The 22,557-nt window shown below is 30.7% G+C and overlaps 1 protein-coding gene across 9 annotated transcripts in view; it reads right to left on the reverse strand.

Moving 5' to 3' along the window:
• The window catches only part of ash1 (histone-lysine N-methyltransferase ash1), a 128,945-nt gene that overhangs the window by 9,890 nt on the left and 96,498 nt on the right, over nt 1-22,557 (reverse strand). For 7 of the 9 annotated variants that reach the window (XM_076514922.1, XM_076514884.1, XM_076514894.1 and 4 more), the window contains 4 exons: nt 21,180-21,271; nt 17,699-17,785; nt 14,751-14,841; nt 7,818-8,067 (listed from right to left, as the gene is read on the reverse strand). In XM_076514922.1, coding sequence (XP_076371037.1) covers nt 7,818-8,067; nt 14,751-14,841; nt 17,699-17,785; nt 21,180-21,271 — 520 coding nt within the window. Of the gene's footprint in view, nt 1-7,817; nt 8,068-14,750; nt 14,842-16,316; nt 16,392-17,698; nt 17,786-21,179; nt 21,272-22,557 lie in introns of those variants that run through there. The other 2 variants (XM_076514912.1, XM_076514963.1) reach the window with 2 other exon arrangements.

Genomic DNA, 22,557 nt, shown 5'->3' on the forward strand with positions numbered 1-22,557 from the left:
TATGGTCATTTTCTAATTTCAAAGGGAATCACATTAAAAAAGGACTAATGTATAAATTAAAAACCTTAAATGGCATTAAAAAGATTAATGACCTTTAAAAAACTAAAAACATTTCCAAAGTGAACACTGTCTAGCATTATGGACAAATCTTGGGACAGAACATGTTTAAAATGGTACTGTCGTTAAGAGTCATAATGACAGCAAGAAAGTAAAATGTGGCTTACTGTGACCTGAGTGGTATACAGACTACCCATTGGTGCATCAATTCCAGATAAAAGAAAACAATGAATTAAAAAACTGTGACCAATGCATAGTCTAGTTAGAACAACTTCCTCTTTCTGATCTTTATAGAAGCAAGACGGCCAAAGCCCAATATAGGGTTTTATTCAAAAAAGCTTGTTGTCGCATTGCTTACTCCAAGTGGACTGCCAGCTGGCACAGAGTATAGGACCATAGTCCATGTATGGAACAGGCACAACAGTGATAGTGCCAGAGCAGATAGATTTAGCTGCAGTGTTGGCAAGCTCATTCCCGCGAATACCAACATGGTCCAGTATCCAGAAAAACTGGATAGAAGTAGATGTTAAAGAGAAATGGACAAGTTGGTTTTGAATAGTGGCGACAACAGGGTGTGAACTAACGTGAAGCAATTCCAGGGCCAGTAGAGAACTAAGTGAGTCAGTATAAATAGTGCAGTTTGAGTACTGCTTAGCTTCTATGCGATACAGAGAAAGAGAAATGGCATACAGTTCAGCAGTGAACACAGATGTTGCAGAGGTGATTCTGTGTGCAACCACCAAACCACAACAAACCATGGCAGAGCCCACACATCACATGATTTCGAACCATCTGTATAAATAGGAATGAAAAGATGGTTCAAAAGATGTTCAGTAAATAGCAGACAATATTTTCAATTGGGTGTTTCTGCTTATCAGAGATAATTTAAAGATAGATTACATTTGGGGACTGTAAGAAGCCATGTTGGGATGGACTGACCAGTGGATACAGCAATGTTACCCAAGGACAGACCAAATTCACCCAAATGCATCTGGATATGAAGGCCAAAAGGAGCAATGGCAGATCATCTTGTGGAAAACTATGGTCCACAAAAGAAGGAAAAACACAACCCCAAGTGGGATGCTTTGGTAAAGAATGAAATTTTGAAGCATATAGTAAAGACAATTGCAAATGGCAAAGAAGGTTCATGAGACTATGTATAAACTCTGAACTAGGGGAGTGCAGAACTGAATTCCTTGATGATGAACAGGGTCCAGTATCTTTAAGGCCAAGGTCCTGGCAGTGTCATAGACCAGTGATCCATAGTTGAATTTCGATCAGATAAGAGCACAATGTATCTCTAGCATAGAACATCAATCTGCTCCCCAAGTGCTGGAAGAGAGGACATGGAGGATGTTCAGTACTCTTGTACACTTGACTCATAGCTGCTTGATGTGTGGCATAGAGGTCAGTTTATGGTCAAAGATAAGCCCAAAGATCTTTGTCTCAGGGACTATAGGCAGCACAACTTCACCGATATTGAGTTCAGGATCAGGATGAACACACCATTGGTGGCAAAAGTGCATGCAAACGGTTTTAGAGAGAGTGAAGTTAAAGCCGTTTTCTATGGTTTACTTCAGTAAAAGATTGAGGGCAGTATGTAGCTGTCGCTCAATATACTTCATGTCCAATGACTGACAGGAGATGTGAAAGTCGTCAACATAGAGACCATTTGCAACGGTGAGAGGGAGTCGTTCATTGATGGCATTAATCATTATATTAAAAAGTGTGACACTCAAAACACAGCCCTGAGGGATTCCAAGGTCCTGTAGAAAAGAATGGGAAAGTGTAGAACCAACATGAACTTGGAATCTCCTGTCCTTTAAAAAAATTAAAAAAAATAGGCAAATGGCCATGTAACCCATGCATATGGAGGTTTTGAAAAATGCCATTCCTCCATGTTGTAACATAAGCTTTCTCCGATTGACGTTTCAAGTTGAATCAGGTGGTCCATGGTGAAGCCCTGTCATCGGAACCCACACTGGGTGGGTGAGAGAAGGTTGTTTGATTGGAGGAACCAAATAAGATAAGCATTAACCATCCTCTCTTAGGTCTGACAGATACAACTCGTCAAAGCAACTGGATGGTAGTTTGAAGGAATCTTTGGATCCTTCCCAGCTTTAGAGAAAGATAGGACAATAGCCTGGTGCCAGGCATCAGGAAATACATTCTCCTGCCAGATCCAGTTAAAAACAATCTGAAGAATAGCAAGAGAAGCAGGAAATATATGGGAGAGCATGTCATAGTGTACATTATCAGGTCTAACCAATATACTGCTAGACCTATGAAGGGTCAGTTTAAGTTCCATCAGTGTAAAGGGACGATTATAGTCATAGAGACAATCAATTCAAAAGGAAAGAGGTGATCACTCTGCTCGAGTCTTGATGGCCAAGAAGATGGAGGAAGAAGCAGAAGTGCTAAATACCCAGCTAAAGGTTTCACTTAAGATTATCGGTGATGCTCCGGGTTTCAGCTACTTCCTGGCCATCAGAGAGCAAGATCGAGAGGGGGATAGAATTATATTGCCCACTGACCTTTCAAATCTTGTCCCATTTGACTTTGGAACTGGCAGTAGAAGATATGCTGGTTGTGAACTTAATCAAAGATTCCTTCTAGCTTTGACGTCTCATCTACCAAGAATGTGCATGGACCTACTGGAAAGCTATGTGGTTCGAGAGTGCAGGATATCTACTTAAAGTATCCCAGGACTATTTTTGAGCCTTCCGTAACATGTGGCAGGCAGGATTCCACCATGAATGAGGATATTGTAGTAAATGTGACAAGAGTTTAGGAACACACTGAGCAGTTGCTTGTATAATACAGTCAGTTACTGCTGCCACACAGTCATCTGTTGATGGGTTACAGACGATGGCATGATCAAGTTTTGCGGGAGCAGTGAAAGGGGCCAGCTTGCATGAGCCAGCTTCCACTGTGGCATGCAGGTCGGGTGGCATCAACCATACCCAGTCTATCTCAAAATTATATGAGAATGATCACTGCCTCATAGATTATTATCAACCCTACATGAAAAATGGGAAAATAGTGAGGGGAGCAAATTGAGAGATCAATAGCAGTAAAAGACTGGCTAGGTGCATGAAAACAAGTAGAAGAACCATTATTAAAAAGAGAAAGGTTGTGATCAGAGAGCATATGCTCTATGGAGCAACCCCTCTTATCAATATCAGCACTTCCCCAGAGGGGATGACGTCCATTAAAGTCCCCCAGGATTAAAAAGGGAGATGGCAACTATTCAATGAGAGCATCAAGGTCTAATTGATCATAGGTTTCTCCAGGCAACAGGTAGAGAGAACAGTGATGGTATGACAACCAAAGGAAACACGGATGACTATAGTCTCCAAGAGTGTATTGAATGGCAAAGACAGGGTGGGCACATGCTGATCGACCAACAGTGCCACCCCTCCATGCACTCGTCCAACACACAGTCTGTCATTTCTGTACAAAGAATACTGCCAAAATGTGACTGTATCAGCAGATTTCAGAAATGTTTCCTGTAAGGAAAGACATACAGGATGGTAGGAAGCAATCAGTGTTTTGATGTCATCCACATTAGAATGTAAACCTTGACAGTTCCATTGTATCAAGGTGGCCATTTTTATTTGTGTGTAGGAAAACTGGATGGAGAACCCTTCTGTTTATGACTACATCTTTTTTATTTAGTCTTTTTTCGAGGGAGGTCTATCGACCTCCATGGATCTTGCCCTGGATCGATTGGGCAGGTGTTTGCTGTTGGAAGAGGATTCCGGTGACTGAGATGGTGAACAAATGATCGCTTTGCATCTTGGGGCGGGAGAAGAAGAAGTATCGAAGGAAATGCCTGGACCTGAAACCAAAGGATGTGGATATTGGGATTTGTTGGAATGTATGTAAGGAACAGAGATGGTGTTGAAGTTGATTCATCAATTTTTTTTTTAACCGTGGAGGTCAAAGGACTTTTCATTTGTCTTGAGAACGATTCTTTTGGAGGCAGCAGCATATGTCCGAGATGAAGTGGTGGAAAGCATCTTTCGAGCCTCAGGACAAGTAATGTTATGAATCGTTTTCAAAAACTGCACCTCTTTTTCTTCCAACCATTTAGGACAAGAAGGAAAGTAGGATGGGTGGATGCCATTGCAACTTATGCAATGAAGATCCATTTCACACTAATAGGCATTGTGTTCCTTGCTACCATAACAAGCACCTGTCAAAGAAGCACATCATGACGTCTTTGAGTGACCAAACCACTGACACTAGAAATGTTGCCCAGGGTTTGGAACGTATGGCTGTACCCTGCGATTAAGGTAACCTGCCTTCATGGTGACAGGTGGACGTGGTGATGTAAATGTCAGAATGAGGATATTGGTTGGCATTGTAATTCCATCTTTGCGAGTGAAGATACACCTCACTGTGGAATCTCCTTGGTTGGAGAAACTATCGAGAATCTCTGACTCAGGGATGTTCTTCAAATCCTTCTCAACAATAACTCTTCGTGATGAATTCAAAGTAACATGAGGTGTAACCTCAATAGGTATATCACCAATTGCCCTTGAATGCAAGAGGAGTTTACTGTGTTGCAATGTGGATGTTTCCACCAATATGTCACCAGATTGAAGCTTCTTTACTGACTTTGAAGAGCCAGCAAGTCCCTCTAGTCCTTTCTGAATAATAAAGGGAGACATCTGCCCTAACGGTTTGATTGAAAGAGAATGTAGGATAAGAAAATGAGGTACAATAGGTGTTGCAGATGTTGAAGATTGCTGCTCAGAATCTTCAAGATGTGATCGTTTACCTATGGACTGTTTTTTCACCATTTTATTTAGGTTTTTTATTTGGATGATGCATAATAAAAAAAGGAATATTTCAGTGCCCACTGACCCCACCCACCATGGAGACCTATGAGGGAACACTCTAAAATGTCAAACAAGGATACTGCTGCAACACCAGGGTTTTGTGAACTCTATACCCAAACACCAGCATCGGATACAATGTGTACACACATGCTGAGAACATCCCATACTGGTTGGTACTTGGTTGATCCTAGCCCACGTGGACCTGCTGACTGACCCAAGGTGGGGGCCACCCCAAGACTGCCCATCTATAGGAATTCAAGGCCAAAGTGGTGTGTTGGACTCCTCAGCTACCAGGATCCTCTCCATCCCTTCATGAGTCACCATGCACGGCAAAAACGTGGGTGGACGTTTAGATCCCATAGGAAGTAAACTGAAAGAACAGAACCTTCCCTGGGAGGTCCCCTCACTACGTACAGGAATCAATACTGAGGAGCTACTTTTTGGTAATTATGGTAGCAGTATATAAAATAGATTTTATTTATTTCATACTTAAAAATAAGAACACAAAATAATAAAATGCACTAAGCAAACAATGTCTGGTAACTAGTAAAATTTAACTACTTTTTTGAACTAACATATAATTAACTGGACTGGTTGATGTGAACTCAAGTGATAATAACAATGAATTGAAAAATTGAAATACTGTAATTAGAACAAGTTAACCCTATACAAAAAACTGTTTTATTTTTACTGGTTATGAATAATGTAAGACAAAGTATTGGAGAGAATTACCAGTATCTTGTGAAAGAATGTGATTGGAAAGTGTGGCAAGTGGGTTTTGTTTTCTGGTTTATATATCCATAAACAAAGATCATAAAAAAGCTACAAAATTAGACCATGCCTCAGTAACTTTGACACTTTTTCATATCTGCATTGAAAGGGTTAAGGAAAGAACATATTAAAAAATACAAGCATAGTTTGATTATATGACCAAAAAACAAAACAACAACAAATATATATAGTTTTTCTTCAGAGTACTTTGGCTTTGGACAATATCACTTTGGCTAAAGTACAAACTTTATCACTTCAACCACAATTAATAAGCATAAATTCAAGATGCTGGCTATTATTTATAACAAGCATTGTATTTCAGTAATAATTTTTTAAATATGGAAAATGTACTGTTTACCAAATCTCTTCATTTAAAATGAATTTATCTTAAACATATACTTGTAGTAATTTTTAAATCAAAAAAATATTTGTGCTATCATATTTGTTTAATCTATCTTACATTTTGCTTCAATGTAATCATTGATATAACTTTCAAAATCGTAACTAAATCTGAGCATAAATGATTGTTTTATGTGAATATTTTATTTCCCCATACCCAAAAATAGAAATTTATGTCTGATGTTTCACCTTTATTCAAAAAATTGTTTTTGGATTTTTTCTTCTAAAATTTATTTAAAATTAATATGTTATCCCAAAGTTATATCAACACCACATGAAATACATCTGTAAATATCCTCCAACTTATGGAAATGAAATGGGTTGTTCCAGCATATATTTCAGCAGCCAGTTTTCATACAAACATATATATTTATTATTTTTTATTACAATGATCTTCTAGCCATGTCTAGCTAACATTACATAACTTGTACTGACATGATGCATGTTCACTCATGTTATGTATCCAGTGATATAAAATGGACCTTTAGTCTTTCCTTTCTTGGTTGTGTTTTAGTGGACTAGTATTTTGAAATACACAGTCACATTTGAATTAATATACATATAGATTATGACCATTTAGAAATAAATTATTAAACTTGTTATTCTTAAGATATAGAACAATAAATCTAAAAGTAAAGCAAATAATTATCTCTTCTTACCATGACCTCGAACTTAGTTGTTAAGCCTTTTAAAATTTTGCACATGAAAGATATCAAACAATTTTTTTTAGGTTTTATATATACAGATACATAATCAAAAAATCATAAATAACTAATATGTATTTAGATTAAAAAAATATGAAATTCTGAGCAGACTCAAGACACAACCTACCTTTATGTAACCTTTGTTGGAAATAATATGGTAGTCTATTCACAAAGGGGACCTTCTAAGCTGTCAATTGGTTATTCACATATCATACACTGTATTAAAAGTATATAAAGGAATGTTTCAAAGAATGGAACGAACTGAACGGGCCACCATGTATTATTCAGTATGTAAGCCATATCTCAGCAAAATAAAAATATGAGGTTCTTATTTTATATTCTAGCTTGATAATATTAGTAATATGAATTTGTAATACATATGAAACTGTAGACATAGTATTTTGACATCATCAACATCCAATTTTAAACAGTGCTGCATTCAACATATCATGTGACTCACTAAAATGTATACTTACTCATGTTCATTTAATATTCACTTTTAAATTAAGAAATTAATTCATATATAACATTAAAGTTTCAATTATAACCTACAGTCTGTTACCAAACTTAATGACATAAAATCATAAATATTAGTTCAATAAAATTTTGAATGCAAGTCAACAAACACGACAACATGGCCTTTAACCTGTGACCTGTTGAAAAAGGGTTAATAGAAAAAAAATCATGCATTAAGCAATAATATACAAGTAGACTTTGCATAAATCTTCTACTTTATAATAGTCATAAACAGTCATCTCATATAGTCTTGTGCAGAGTAGCATTAACTTGCAATCAACAACTGTAAGTAAACTCTACACACTGGTCTAACAACTGAATTCTTTATAAACATTTTTGAAACAAACAACAGATCCTTCACAAATCTGTTACAGAAAAATGTAGAAAATATATGAAATGATAAATCAGGTAAGTTCATTATAAATTTTCTAATTTCAGATCAAGAAAAAATAAAAATATTTTAATATAGAAATATTATAAACGTACATCTATTATGAACTAGTTACATTTTAATGCTACTCACTTTTCATCTTTCCAAAGCCGCTCAATTCTGAAAATGTCATATTTTTCTGCATATGCTCTAGTCAAAATCCCTGAACCATTATTGTGCCAGCTTCCACTGTCAAATCTTTCTTTTCCATACTGCCGCAAAACTTGACGTTGGGACAAAACTTCAATCTCAGTATGTTTACTTGCCCCTTTATCCTTTTGTAAGCCTTTTACCATGAAATTGTCTTCTTCTGTATTATCAGACTGAAGGTATACACAATCAGCTATATGAAGAGAAAATATACTAAAATCAGAAGCCATTATAAAATGAAAAAAATTCAAACTAGAAGAAATTATATAAAATATTAAGCAATAATAAATATTATTTATATATTTTCAAAAAATATTTTTTAATTTTTCATTGTATGTACAAACAGTTCTAATATATTTATTAAAACTGTACTGTTTTTAAACTAATTACTTACATTAAAATATCTGACTGAAATCAAGAATTTCTGTCCACAACACACCATGCAAATAAGTAATTATAAGATCATCAAGCATTTTACTTCCTTTTTCAGTAATAAAGCCAAACTTTGAGAGTGTTCAAGTTATAATAAAAAATCCAATTTTACATTGGCTGCTATCAGACAGAGTCATATGTGACCTACAGGTAAGTTTCTGCACTATAAAGTCTTCTGAATCAAATGACAAACCTTTGGATAACCTACTAAAGTTGGATTTATTTAGCAATAATAAAGTATAATAACGAATTTGATATTCATTTTGAAGTTACAGATCATATCACTAATAGTGATCATAATATGATAGAATTGCAATTTTCAAATTTTAATATAGTAAAAGATAATAATGAATTTATACATATAAATAGGCTCAATCGGTTGGATCTGAAAGTAGAAATACGAGAATATATAAATAAGATTAAAGATGAGATACTCAACAAAGATAATATTGAAAATTACTTTATAAAAATTACAAATAAAGTTAAAGAAATTTGTTTAAACAATTTAAGGAATAAGAATAATATAAAGAATTTTGATATAAACAAGCTTATTGGTGGAATACCAAGCTAAAGATCTTCCTTCAGGAGTAAAGTGAGAGCTTTAAGGAGAATATTTCAAGACTAAATATATTAATTTAAGACAGTATTATAAATTGGAATACAAAAAACAGCAAGCAAAATATAAAAGGTTAATTATTTTCACTAAAAAGGAAGCTTTAAGAAATTATATTACAAGTATTACTGGTAATAATATTTTTGTATACCGTATAAAACTATCATGGATAAAAAGAAGAAATATCTACAAATTAATGAAATAAAAGATAAAGATGGGAATATTACCAAAAATAGAAATGAAGCTATAAACGAAATTCTTAATTATCATTTTCCGTGGATGAATTATGATCAAGTGGTCTCTGGAATAGGTTTTTGCGATGAGATACAGAATAAAATGATACTGATGTGAACATAAATGAAGATAATATTACAGAGTATAAAATTAATAAAGTCATGGGGGAGATGGAGGATAATAAAGCTCCTGGATGTAATAATTTAAAATTATGTATAATCAAAGAACTATATTTTGCTAATAAAAATTGGTTTATTAAAGTATTAAATTTTTGTTATAATAATGGTATTTTTCCATTAGTTTGGAAAAAGGCTAAGGTGACTCTCATCCCATTTTTGCCCATTTGGGGTAAAATATTCGATAAGATTTTTAAATATATCATATTGACTTATTTTATAGAGAAATATAAATTAATTGATGTACAATATGGTTTTAGGAGTAAGAGATCTACTATACATGCATTACAGAAACTTAATGATTATGTTTATGAAAGTATAAACAATAAGTGCATTACATTATTAATTTCTTTGGATTTTAAAAATGCTTTTAACTCAGTGGATAAAATGATCTTAATAAAACATTTAAATAATCTAAAAATACCCTTGAAGTTGAAAAAAGTGATTATTGATTTCATTCAAAATAGAGAAGTTTTTATAGAAGGTATAACTAAGAAATATAATAAGGGGATTCCACAAGGATCTAGTTTGGGTCCTATTCTGTGGAATTTTTATATTGATGGAATGTTAAAATTAAAGAATATAAACAATGCAAATATACAAGCATTTGCTGATGACACCATTATTTTAATGAGAGCAAAAGCTTCATACCAATTTACATCTTTGTCTGAGGATATATTAAATAAGGTTAACAACTGAATTTCAGAAAATAAATTAGAACTTAATCTAGATAAATCAAATTTTATTTTAATTTATAAAGGTAAAAATATCACGCATATACCTAAAATTACTATTAGTAATAAAAGAATTAAATTTACTAAATAGTTGAAATACTTAGGTAATATAATTGACATGAAATTAAACTGTTTATCGCATCTAAATTTTGTTAAAAGTAAAATAGTTAATGTTATTCAAAAATTAAAGTAGATTTCAAGAGCTACTTGGGGCTTGAAACCAAAACTTTTAAAAGATATTTACATATTAAGTATAGAAAAAATGATAACATATGGATATGAAATTTGGTTTGAAAATACAGAAGGGATTAATAATAAAATTTTACAAATTCAAAGAATAGCAATATTACCCATCGCAAAAACATAAAACTGTAGCTAGTTTAACACTTAACACCTTATTGGGTATTCCCCCATTAAATATAAAACTAGAAAGTTGGTGTTAAACTATATAAGTTGTTTTTTCTTAATCAAAATATTAAAATAGAAGATGAAGTAATTGAATTAGAAAATACTGAAGTTCTAATGGAGCTAAATTTTGCTCCTTGGATCAACAGTAGTTTTAATTGGTATTATGATGAAGATTTAAAACAATTTAGTAATATATTTTATACAGATGGCTCAAAAATTAATAATAAAGTTGGATGTGCTTATATATATTTACAATGATGAAATTAAAAATGAAAGTTTGTTTAGATTAAATGACAATACAACAGTATTTATGGCTGAATTGTTTGCAATTTTAAGACTATTGATTTCATGGTTAATAATAACATTTATGAAGCAGCGATATATTCTGATTCAAGGTCATCATTAATGGCACTTAGATCAAGTAAAAATAATAATTAGTTAGTTCATAGAATTAAAGAACATATTATCTACAATAAACTTAATATTACTTTTATTTGGGTTAAAGCCCATATTAGGATCAATTATAATGAAATAGTAGATCTTAAAGCTAAGGAAGCCACAGAAAGAATGAAAATTAATACTGAATTTGGATATAGTAAAAAACAAATTAAAACAAAATTAAATAAAGAATTATTAAGTAATTGGCAACAAAGATGGGATGATGCTTCTGTTGGTAGATTCACCTATAAATATTTTAATAAAGTAAACTTTACTAGATGTAAAGGAAATTTTTCTATAAATCAAATTTTAACAAATCATGGGGTTTTTCCAGAAAATCAATCATGAATTTATGGAAAATCTAATTTATGTCTCTGTGGAGAGATATGAATGCAAGATCACATAATTCTATATTGCAAAAATTATGATTATATAAGAAAGAGATATTTTCCTAAAAATTATTTAAATTGGGAATTCAAGAATTTATTAAATGTGGGAGCAGTAAATGGTATTAAATGTATTATTACTGATATATTGGAAAAGTTATGTTGAAATTTGTTTGATTTATTTGTTTTGTGTTTGTTACTAAGTACGTAATTGATGTAAAACATTGTCACAATCTTGTAAGTTGTAAAAAAGTATTATTATTATAATTATTGTAAAAAGAAAATGTTGAAATTTGTTTAACTTTTATTGGTTTTTGTTTGTTAACAAGCTGGTAAAAAAAAAAAAAAAGAGAGAGAGAGAGAGAGAGAAAAGAAAAGAAGAGAGAGGGAGTTGGCAACAAATCTTGTAGTTGGAGGAAGTCTCAATTTGTAATGTTAGGTTTTATTAGTTTGATTTGCTCTACTGGCCGGGTATGTGATTTTGACATTCGAGTGATTAGTGAGCAGTATTGCTTTGCAGCGGCTTAATCATTCTTCAAATACCCCATAAGGGGTGGGTCGATAACATTTTTGGTTACCTACTACTATTCAACATTATTTAAAGTAATTCTAGTTGGCTTACCCACGAATGTTGAACCAGAAAGGATAGGAGTTATTCATAATATTAAAGAAACAGGTCTTTAAAAGAGTGGATCAGTTTGTGGAATTGATAATGGGCAAAAATATTATAAAAAAGTATATTAAATAAATTTAGTAAACTGATTTATCCATGAAAATAAAGTTAACTGAGGAAACTAGTAGGTGGAGACTACAATCTAAGACACTCTGACTGAAGAACCTGAAGATGAAATATTAAGAATGGACCAACTGTAGAACCTTCATCTTCTAACTTGTCTTCTCATAAGATTAAGGCAAATTATGTTGTAAAAGTTAAAGTTATTACTTAAATTTGGTGATGAAACCTTATACAGAAATTACTTATTATCTGCTTAAGAATTTAAATGGTAAGAATCATTTCCCAGAGTTAACCCTAACCACAGCAAATTTTTTAACACATTTCTATTAGATTGCAAAAATATTAACTTTTTTAAGACCTTATTATGGGTTTTGTTGTGATGCAGCAATTCAATGGCTTTTTAAAATTAAAATCATTACACAGAGGTGATGAGGAAAATTACTAACAAAATATGCACGTGTATAATTTTCTGGCTATGAATGGAGAAAAACTAATTTAGCACTAACAAATTCTGAATAAACTGGTGTCATAATAACAAAATAAAAACACCATATTCATTATTTTTTATCTAAACAAAAATATGGTTTCCTGGTAGGAAGAAATACTGACAAACATAAACAGTGTAAATACATGTTTTCTGTTGCCTTACCTATAAAGTTGTATTATCAAAACTATCATCAGTGTTAATGGGTATCTCCTAACAAATGTATCAGTCAAGCTTGTACATTATCTTACTGATTTCCAAGAATACACTAGCTGTGTTGTGTATATAAATTTTTATTGTAATAAAACATAAGTACAACAGTCAAAAAATTTAAAGAAAACTTTAAATTAGCACTTATAATACGTAAAAATGATGTACAGCAGCTCTTAAACCATGTGAGACACATGGAATCATTTTCAAGTCTTTTAATCCCTGTAAACACCATGCATTTTAAGGAACTATCAGACATTTTACAACAAGAGCTCAATAAAACCAAAGGATAAAGCACATCTTATACATTTAAACAACTTAGTCATGGAAGTGATAGTAAACACAACACTGACTAGAACTGTTGATGACTTACTGAAAAGAAAAGAAACCTGAAAAGTAACTGTCATTTCAGTACTTATGGTAGGTTGTGATGACTGGCTATCAAACTCTGATGCTGTTGTACTTAAGTGATTATAGAGGTACTAACCATGATGACAAATGACATCAATAATGTAAGACCAGCATTGAAAAAACTTAGATACAGACACAAACAGTTTTTAGATTCAACTAATGAAACCAACCAACATGAAATCATTTCCTTGAAATTAACAAGTTTAAAAACTGTGGAAATACTTCAGCCATTTTTAATACCATTAACAGGAAAAACCACAATACACAAAAAAGACACAAACTAGTGAATAAAAACCTGCTCCTCATGGAATTCACCAGCAGATTGTCTATTTTAAAACCTTTATCAACACAAGAATATAATTTTCAATGATTAAAATTTTCATTATTTTATTTCTGTTGTAACTAGTTCTATTAAATTTGAAGTTCACATTTGAAGTTGAGTGATAAATAATTTTTCATTCTAGATAAGAGGCAATATTAAAAAACATTGAAAAATATAACTTCAAGCACAAATATCAGTGTAAAAATATAGCAAGACAAAAACACATAATAATAATGCAAGTCGTCTCAACTTTCCTAGAATAACAAACAAGTTGTGTGCAAAATCTTTAACCCATTCTGGATTAAAGGAGCCTCACAGATATCACTTTAATTTTATCCCTTCTCTCAGTGGAAGTATTTCACCAAATTGCATAAAGCTTAGTGGACACTACTCATATATATATATAAAACCTCCTTTCATCTTAGAATTTTAAATTGCTTTACTGTTGATTGCAGTTACAATTCATAATACATAGAATAAATTGAGAAAGATTTATTAGAAAACTAGGTTCAATTTATCAGGCTAAGTGCTATGATTTTTGTTACCATATTTTTTGGCCATAATCAATTTTTATGCAATAAATGTATTTTCTTTTGAATAAATAATAAGCTCTGTGTTGGTTGAAAGCAATTCACTTGACAAAAATATTCTTTAAATATGGACTTGATTCACTGAAATATTTTACTATCACTTACCATACTTGTGGAACCTTACTAAAGATATCTGATGTCTTATCATTTACGAAATATTCTATAGCTTTCACAAAAGTATAATTTAACACAAAAACATTTTGGGTAATGAAAAAAACATGTAGTAAAACTACAAAACTCCCAACTATAACTTTTCCTATGTATTCTAAACTTCTAATTAAATTATTTTGTTCATTGGGAGCTCTGGAGACCCTGAATTATTGCTCACGTCACTTTATTCAAACTAAACTGATGTCAAAAGTTTCAACACTTTATAATGGTTTAATTCACATTTAAGTCAGTCTTTATCAGTAAGTGTTCAGATCACATGCTTTGACATCATAAAAGTGACAACATGGGCTGTAGTAATAAAACCTAGACTTTGAAATGGGCAGAAAACTTCTAAAACTGTTGATAAATACACTGTTTTATTCTTCAGAGGTAATTAACAATTAAAGTTGGAATTCTGTTTTCTCAGTGTTTAAGTTATATTTGTTTTTTTTAACATCTATTTGTGTATTCACAAAGAAAAAATGAATAGGATTAATAGGATTAAACAAAGTATGTTAGGAACCACAACCTCAATGTGGAAATGAAGTTTACCTTGCTTAATCTGAATATCATCCTTCAAAAGAGTTAAGTAATATGTGTAACCAGGTTTTGCATCTCTGGGTTGTGGAGTCATGCAGATTTCCTGATAGAAAATAAAGAAAATAATTCTTAAATTTTTAGATAGAATTTATGAAGAGCACTGTGATTATTTTCAGACTGATGATTTCAAAACAGATGTTACAGAAGATATAATACAAAAGAAAATTCTGCTGTTACAAGGTTGGGTGAATAATGTGGTTAGAACCAATAAGAAATAATTTTAAACATACTTGTAACTATTAAAAACTTTAATTTCCATAACTTTGATCTAACTTGAAAACACAAACTTTTGTTTTTCTTAAAATCATTTTAAAAATTTTACAAATAAAACTTAAGATTTTCATTGTCCTCCAAGTAAAATTTAAGTTTTCTTTAGCACTAGTAGTTTAAAAAATAACCATTTTAATCCTATCCACCTTGGGCATATTGAGTTGCATTTTGAGAAAATGCTGAAATTAAAATACTATATTTGTATAATCACTAAAACCTTTTGAATAAATTTCAAATGTCTTTTTTTAAATAAAAATTTTATACAAGGTTGGTTAATTTTATGGGTCCCATACCCATGTATCTCAGAATGGCTGGTATGGATATTAACATTTTTACTGATAAGGAGAGAAAAATGTTTTGACCTTTCTAGGTCATCTTCAGGTTAAAATGACCTAAGAAGGTTAAAACAATGTTCTCTTTTGAAATAGATTTTTATTTCAAGTAGGTTTCTCGTCATCAAGGAAGTCCCATAACCACCAAAAACAATTTAAATAAGTCTATACTACCCTTTTTTCCTTTCTAGAATTGACTTCAAACAAATTGCAATATAAAGTTAGATTTGTTTATCTTAAATAGATTTAAACTTGTAACAGTATACATCTATTTATATATATGCTTAAATTTTATTGTTTTACTGCAATTTGAACCATGTCTAACCAGTTGGAAAACAAGTAGCTCATAAATATTTTTATTATTCTTTATTTTACCTTATCTAACCTTAAAAGTTTCTAATCTTTACATTTTAGTTGCTTTTATAATAATAAATAAAGAATACATAAGAAAAATGTAAATATGGCACTTATCTTGGCCTTCTCTTTTTGCTGCCGACTGTTATGAAACTTTAACTCTTTTTTAACTAAAGGTACTGTTGCACTAAATATTTTGTCTAATTAAACATGCAAAAATAAAGAAAGCTGAATAACAAAATTTAAAAAAGCAAATTATAACTCAGTTTTTCTCCATTTTCAACACGATAACAGTCATTAAAAATTCAGCTATTTTTGTGGAAATAAAATTTGATATGGAAATGAAATAGACATTTCTCTGTACAGCAAACAACATAATGTAATACATCTTTTGGAAATTAAAACTTTGACTTTATGTTGGTTATAAATATTATAGTATTAAACATTGGCAATTTCTTAACGACAGAATGCAACAAGAGGGCTATGATTTTCTATTTTCATGGCTTTATAATCAAATAGGATTGAAGGCTATACAAATTTGGCTTTACCTGAGTAATGAAAACATTATAATGGGTAATTTATGTTAGATTTCATACTTCTTGGAGGTGTGATAAATAAATTAGAGATGAAGGGATACCTAGAAAGAAAATGTTACAATTTTCACACCTGGAGAATAGTGAGGATTTTTAAAGATACTGTCTATAAAATTAAGAACTTAAAACTTGAATAATGTTAAAATTTAGATTATTAACAATGTTTTTATGCCAAGTTTATTTATATACCATGATAATAAATTAGTTTTAATTTTGAAAGTGGTAATATGTCAAAATTTGGGATCAAAACACAGATTATAATTAAAATTTAATATCTAAGTTTTATTTCCTTAACTTTAAAATAAACTATGTAAATAAGGTTTTAATTTTCACTTGTCTGTGCTAAGTGACTCTGTTGTATTTTGAAATGCCACCAATATATAAATAAATTATAGGTTTTCTTTCTATTCTTTTATGGGTTTTGGTTTCTTAATTACAAACTTGCTGACATTCTTACCAGATTATTTATAATGATTATTTCATTTTGTTGTTCACAAGTAGACAACTTGCCTCAATTTCACTTCTTCTGATTGTGTTATTTAGCTTTGAGCAATTACCTGTTTACAGCTTATTTAGAAAACCAGTTAACTTTAAGTTTTGTTGCAGTGTCATTAAATACTTTTGCACTCTGAATTACATATCTGAAATAAACATGAATTACTTTATGGACAACAAATATAAACATAAGTTTAAAGTGCTTCACCCTTGACAGCAAAGGCACAATTCCAGATGCAAGTATTAAATTTCATGTTTTTAAGTACATTGTTTACTTGGTGCTATAATGAGAGACTAAAATTTAACAATTACAAAGATACTAAGTTAGATTATAAAAAATTAAATTTTCCCTAATACATGATATTGTACATCAAGGCAACTACATGCACACAGCATGGTTTGATTGTAACTTGTAAATCTATCCTGCTGTGAAAAATGGTTTTAGTGTATGCTGACATGGTCTACATACATCTATAAAGCAGTAGAACTAAATGAAACTAAATGTGAATAAAACAAGGTTTTATGGGGTACAAAAAATTGATATTCATTTCAGAGGTTTCATAGTTTGTGTATACTAAATATAAAAACTGGAAAATGTAAAGAAGGATTTCTTTTTTTCTTAGCATGAAAATCACTTTTCATTCAGATTGACTCCATATACTTTTAAAATAAACAGATAAATCTTCAGTTGAAACTCTTTAACAAATCTTGATAATTATGTGTATAACAGACCTCTAACATTTACTGAAAGTTTCCCAAATATTGTGGACATGTATAGAGTGACCTCAAAATTTCAGTAAACATTACTTTTCAATTACAGCACTGGCCCAATAAACTGACACTATAAATAACTCACCTTTGAAAGCTCTCTGGGATCACATATTTCACAAAGATAATTCTCCACACTATCATCAGCTCCTACACAGTCACAGTGCTGCCAGACCTACAAAGAACATAACAACAAATGAGAAAAGGAGTGCTTCCTGTTTTTCAATGGATAAATAATAAAACTGAAATAAATTAACCAATAAATATATTAGATCTTTTCTTGTATATACCAAGTTTACTTTACTACTCCTTCCCAGGAGCTTGTTTGATAACAATCTTTACAGTAGCAAAAATAGTATACACGAATTAAAAGCATGAAGTAAATGCTTAAAACACTTAACTGAGAAGAAAGAAGTTTTTTTTTTAAATTCACAGCTACTTTAGCAATAAATGTTAAATTATGTTTTTAACTAGAAATAGTTTTGTCATTGTGAATAAAAACGTCCCACCCCTGGTTTCATATTTTAAGTGGGAAAATGATCTTCATTAAGCTTGTAAAGAATAGAAAACTATAATTGGTCAATCTTTAGCTAAAAGAATAATATCACACAAAGCACTGAAATTACATGGCTCTATGCTTTTGATTAATAATCAATTAAGAAATTTAAAAATATCCACACTAATAAACAACTACAAGAAAAAATTCCAGGAATCTTTGTATTTACATTTTTGATTTTTTTAAAAATACACTATCAAATTCTGTATGCATGTTTTTGTTATCTAAATTTTGTTTTATAAATAAAAAATAAAAGTGGGGAATCCTACTGAAGGATGCATGAGAACACTTTCAAACAGGGTTGTTTTCATACAAATGTACTTGGTGCCAGTTGTTTAAGATCAGCTTTGATTACTGTTTACAACCTGTCTGAGTATTCCTAATCACATCTGAATTATTTATTGAAAAAACTTCAGTGTCCCTTGATGGTCACTGGCTAAACACTAAAAAAAAAAACCACTGGGTTTTGTCACATAGTCACAGTTAATTTTAAGCCCTGTACACTATTTACAATAACCTATTAACCCTTACATTATGATTTGGGTGAAATCCACCCAGATCATAACCACAAAATTATCCATGAGAGTAATAATACTATAATTTTTGATAATGTAAGCATATCTTTACAAAATTTTGCAAGTTATTGGTAAGCATTACAAGACTTTCATATACAAAGTATCAGGTTTTTGAATTAAGTATTTTCTCATATTTTTTTTTAGAATGTTGACTATCCAATATGCAGAGTAATTTTCATTTTAAATGTTAAAAATACTTTAATGTATTAGGAAATTTTCAAATTTCTCATATGAAACCTTTATAACCTCATAATAACCAAATTTTTAAGAAAACATTTTATCTTACTTTTGCTACTGAATCAGAAAAGGTCATATGTGTTTGGTAGATTTTATTAATCTCTTAACCACCACAAAAATTGGGATATATGTATAAATTATGCTTTTTTTGTTCCAGAATGGCTACAAATTATATGTTGAAAACACAACATTTAATCTAAACAGCTTATGTAATAAAATTATTAACTTGCATATATATACTTTTTATTACGTTGGCTTTTTAGGCATTGATGGACAAGATCACAGAAGTTATGATGATGCAGTGCACATGCACCCATGTTACCATATCCAATAATATAAAATTGATATTTATTCTTCAAAAAGTGACCTGTCTTGACTGAGTTTTAGTGAACTAGTATTTTGTGAAATACAGTCACATTTCAATTATTATACATTATATACATTTATAGATTATTACTATTCACAAACAAGTTCTTAAATTTATTTTTTTTAAAACATAAAACAGTAAATGAAGTAAAGCAAATAATTATCTCCTGTAGTTATGACCTTTTGTACTCAGTTGCTTAGCCTTAAAAAAATTTTGCATGTGAAAAATGCAAAATAATTTTGTATTTTTTAATAATATGATAACAAGAATTATTCGAGAAACTACAGAAATAACAAAACAGTGAAAATTATTATATCTTACCTAAAGATGATGGGTTTGAAAGTCAAAGAGTAAGCAGATGGTGTGATCTTTTCCAGATGACCAACTGCTTTATGTATTTCTTTTGTTCCCTAATTTTTGTTTTTCATACAACTACTGATGTAGAGAATTGTCATTGAAATATGCAATGTGACTTTTAAGACCACTGATCATTCTTAGAAGAAAAACTTTAACTGTACATTAAACAATGCTGGGTAAAAAATATGCTTTGGGTTTCAGTGTCGTATGTACACTACATATTTAAATGATCAACAGCACTTGCTATGGAGATGGAAATATATTACATAAACTACTGAGTTAACAGAAGTTATTTATTTTAAAAAAGTGTTTTAAGGCAAGTTTATGATAATTGCTAATTTTGAAGATATTTTAAAAATTAATCTCTGCAAATATTTCATGCTTGTACTAGCAACTTTTGGAAACATTTACATTTAAAAACAAACCAATATAAACATTATATAAATCTTCTGCTATTATAATAGCTGGACATTTGTTGGACTAGGTTCATATGATGAGGTACTGAGATATTATGACTATGCTGGTCAAGAAAGATTGCTGAAATCACTACCATGATCATTAAACTTAATTTTGGATAATACAAGCAGGATAGATTATTGCTTTGTCTTTCTGGAAGAACCTACATCTAGAATGCAAAATTGTAGTACTATAAGATAGGCATAATTGTCAACAACTAAGGGATTCTATGAAACATATAAACAATTCACCTCTCGAAAACCAACTCGCACCAACTTCATGAGTTTGCATGGGTGTAAGAACAATAACAGTTCAAGTGCCTAGTCTGTTTTTTGCTCCAGATTTTAACTACCCTCAGTACTGAGAAAGGTGAAACATCCCATCTGAACAAGTTTCCAATTATTCAATGTCCATATTTTTAAGTATCATTGAAGATGAGCTTTTTCTATCTGCAATTAGCTGAGCAGTTTTGAAACTGAATTTTAGCTATCAAGCAACAGTTTTATAAAATTTTGCTGAAAATCATGTTGGAGACATTATACTTTCGACCTATGCTAATAAAATCATGATACAGGCCGACTACATGCGACACTTTACAAGTCTGTTCAATCCTATTTTCCTCAATCTCTTCCCAGCAGTTATCAAACACAATTTTCAACTAGTAACAGCAAATTTAGCTTTCATTGTCATTACTGGTTAGTCTCCTAAAACCTTCTTTCAACACCTGGTCAAAGATATGGCCTTTAAAATCAGTTTTCTTTCTGGATGGGCATTCAATATCATGCTTGTGTGAAAGTCAGAGATTTTTGTTCTTGCTTATTGCCTATCAGATTAATAATGATATAATTAGAGCTCCTTATTTATAGAACTCAATTGTTTACCTAAAATATCTAATAATCAATCTCTTCTGCATTTGCAAATAAATGAAGGGACTTGTTGAATGTATTTTTAGGAGTCTCAATTAAGTGCTGAGTGAAGGCTTTTAAGACTGAGATTAGACTAAATTTTTAATCATACTTACAAAACACTTTTCACACTGAATCATTACACCTTCATCTCTGTAAATATTACAGATACACCTGATAACTTCCTCCTCTTCTCCAACTTTATCTGCTACAAAATTTCAACCAAACAAAAAACAGATTTTTAGAATTATTCTTTCAAAATAAGCATTCTCAGAAAAGAAGTTTTTAGTGTAAATATATCAACTGATAAATAAAAAAAACATTTTCCATACATTAACATTTAATTTTCTTATTGCAATATACAGTAACATTTGCTTAATTTATCTCCTTTAAACACACAAATCTTTAGGTATTTACTTTTGAATAGCAATTTTTTATCAATTTTGTATTTTCAGTAACTATTTTGTTATGCCTAATTTATCTTACCATTGACAGTGACAAATCCTGTTGCAAATGTTTTATGGTCTTCTACCATATGTGAAAATGTTTTAAAGCAAAGAGACAGAACAGTATTGAGTCAAACAACAACAACAAACACCAATAACTTTAAAGTATTACCGCTGCTGGTAGTATTTTGACTCTATCCATAAGGAAAACATTGTCAGTGTGAAAAAAACAAGAAAGTTATGTAAGTAGCCCACCCATATGAAGTGGAGATATTAGGCAGACAATTCAAGTCGAAAAGTGCCTATTCTGTTAACTGTTTCATACTGATGACAAAATTAGTTACGAAAGAACAAAAATTTTGTTAGAGTAGAAATAATAACATCAAAATTTGTCTATTAAGATTTATCGTATGTACTATTTACTTTGTTATACATCTTTAGGTATATGTTCAAGCTGGTTTGATAACACTTATTTGGCAACTAAAGTATTAAACAAGCAACATAAAAAATTGAATAAAAGATTCAGAGCACTGATTTAATCTCTCATACATATCTATATTTAGCTCAAACATTTTAAACAATAATATATTCAAGTAATCAAAATTTGAATGAAAGTTAAATTTTCCTTCATTAAACTAATGTTTTCTTGAAACTCTTATACAAAATTATTTAATTCTCAATGTTTTATTTCATATATTTTTGGCATTTGTACTACATACATCTTAGGATTAGTTTCATCAATGTTCCCGTTTCATTTTCATAGACTTATTTAATTTACAAAAACAAAAACTTTCAGCAAGGAGCTTTTGTTCAACAACTGGGAAACAACAGCTATTTGTAAAATAATGCAAAATGTATTACACTCAAATCACCCCTGTAACTTATATATAAAAATAAAACAGTGAATGATGTTTCATCAACAATGTCAAATTCTAGTTCTAAACAAAAACCATCAATATTATAAATTCAAATTGTACAATACGTAAGTCTTCAAAGAAGAATACATAAAGAGTAATCGCCACAAGAAAGATCACTAATACTTGGTCAA

Source organism: Tachypleus tridentatus, chromosome 1 (assembly GCF_004210375.1).
Source record: "Tachypleus tridentatus isolate NWPU-2018 chromosome 1, ASM421037v1, whole genome shotgun sequence".
NCBI classification, from domain to species: domain Eukaryota; kingdom Metazoa; phylum Arthropoda; class Merostomata; order Xiphosura; family Limulidae; genus Tachypleus; species Tachypleus tridentatus.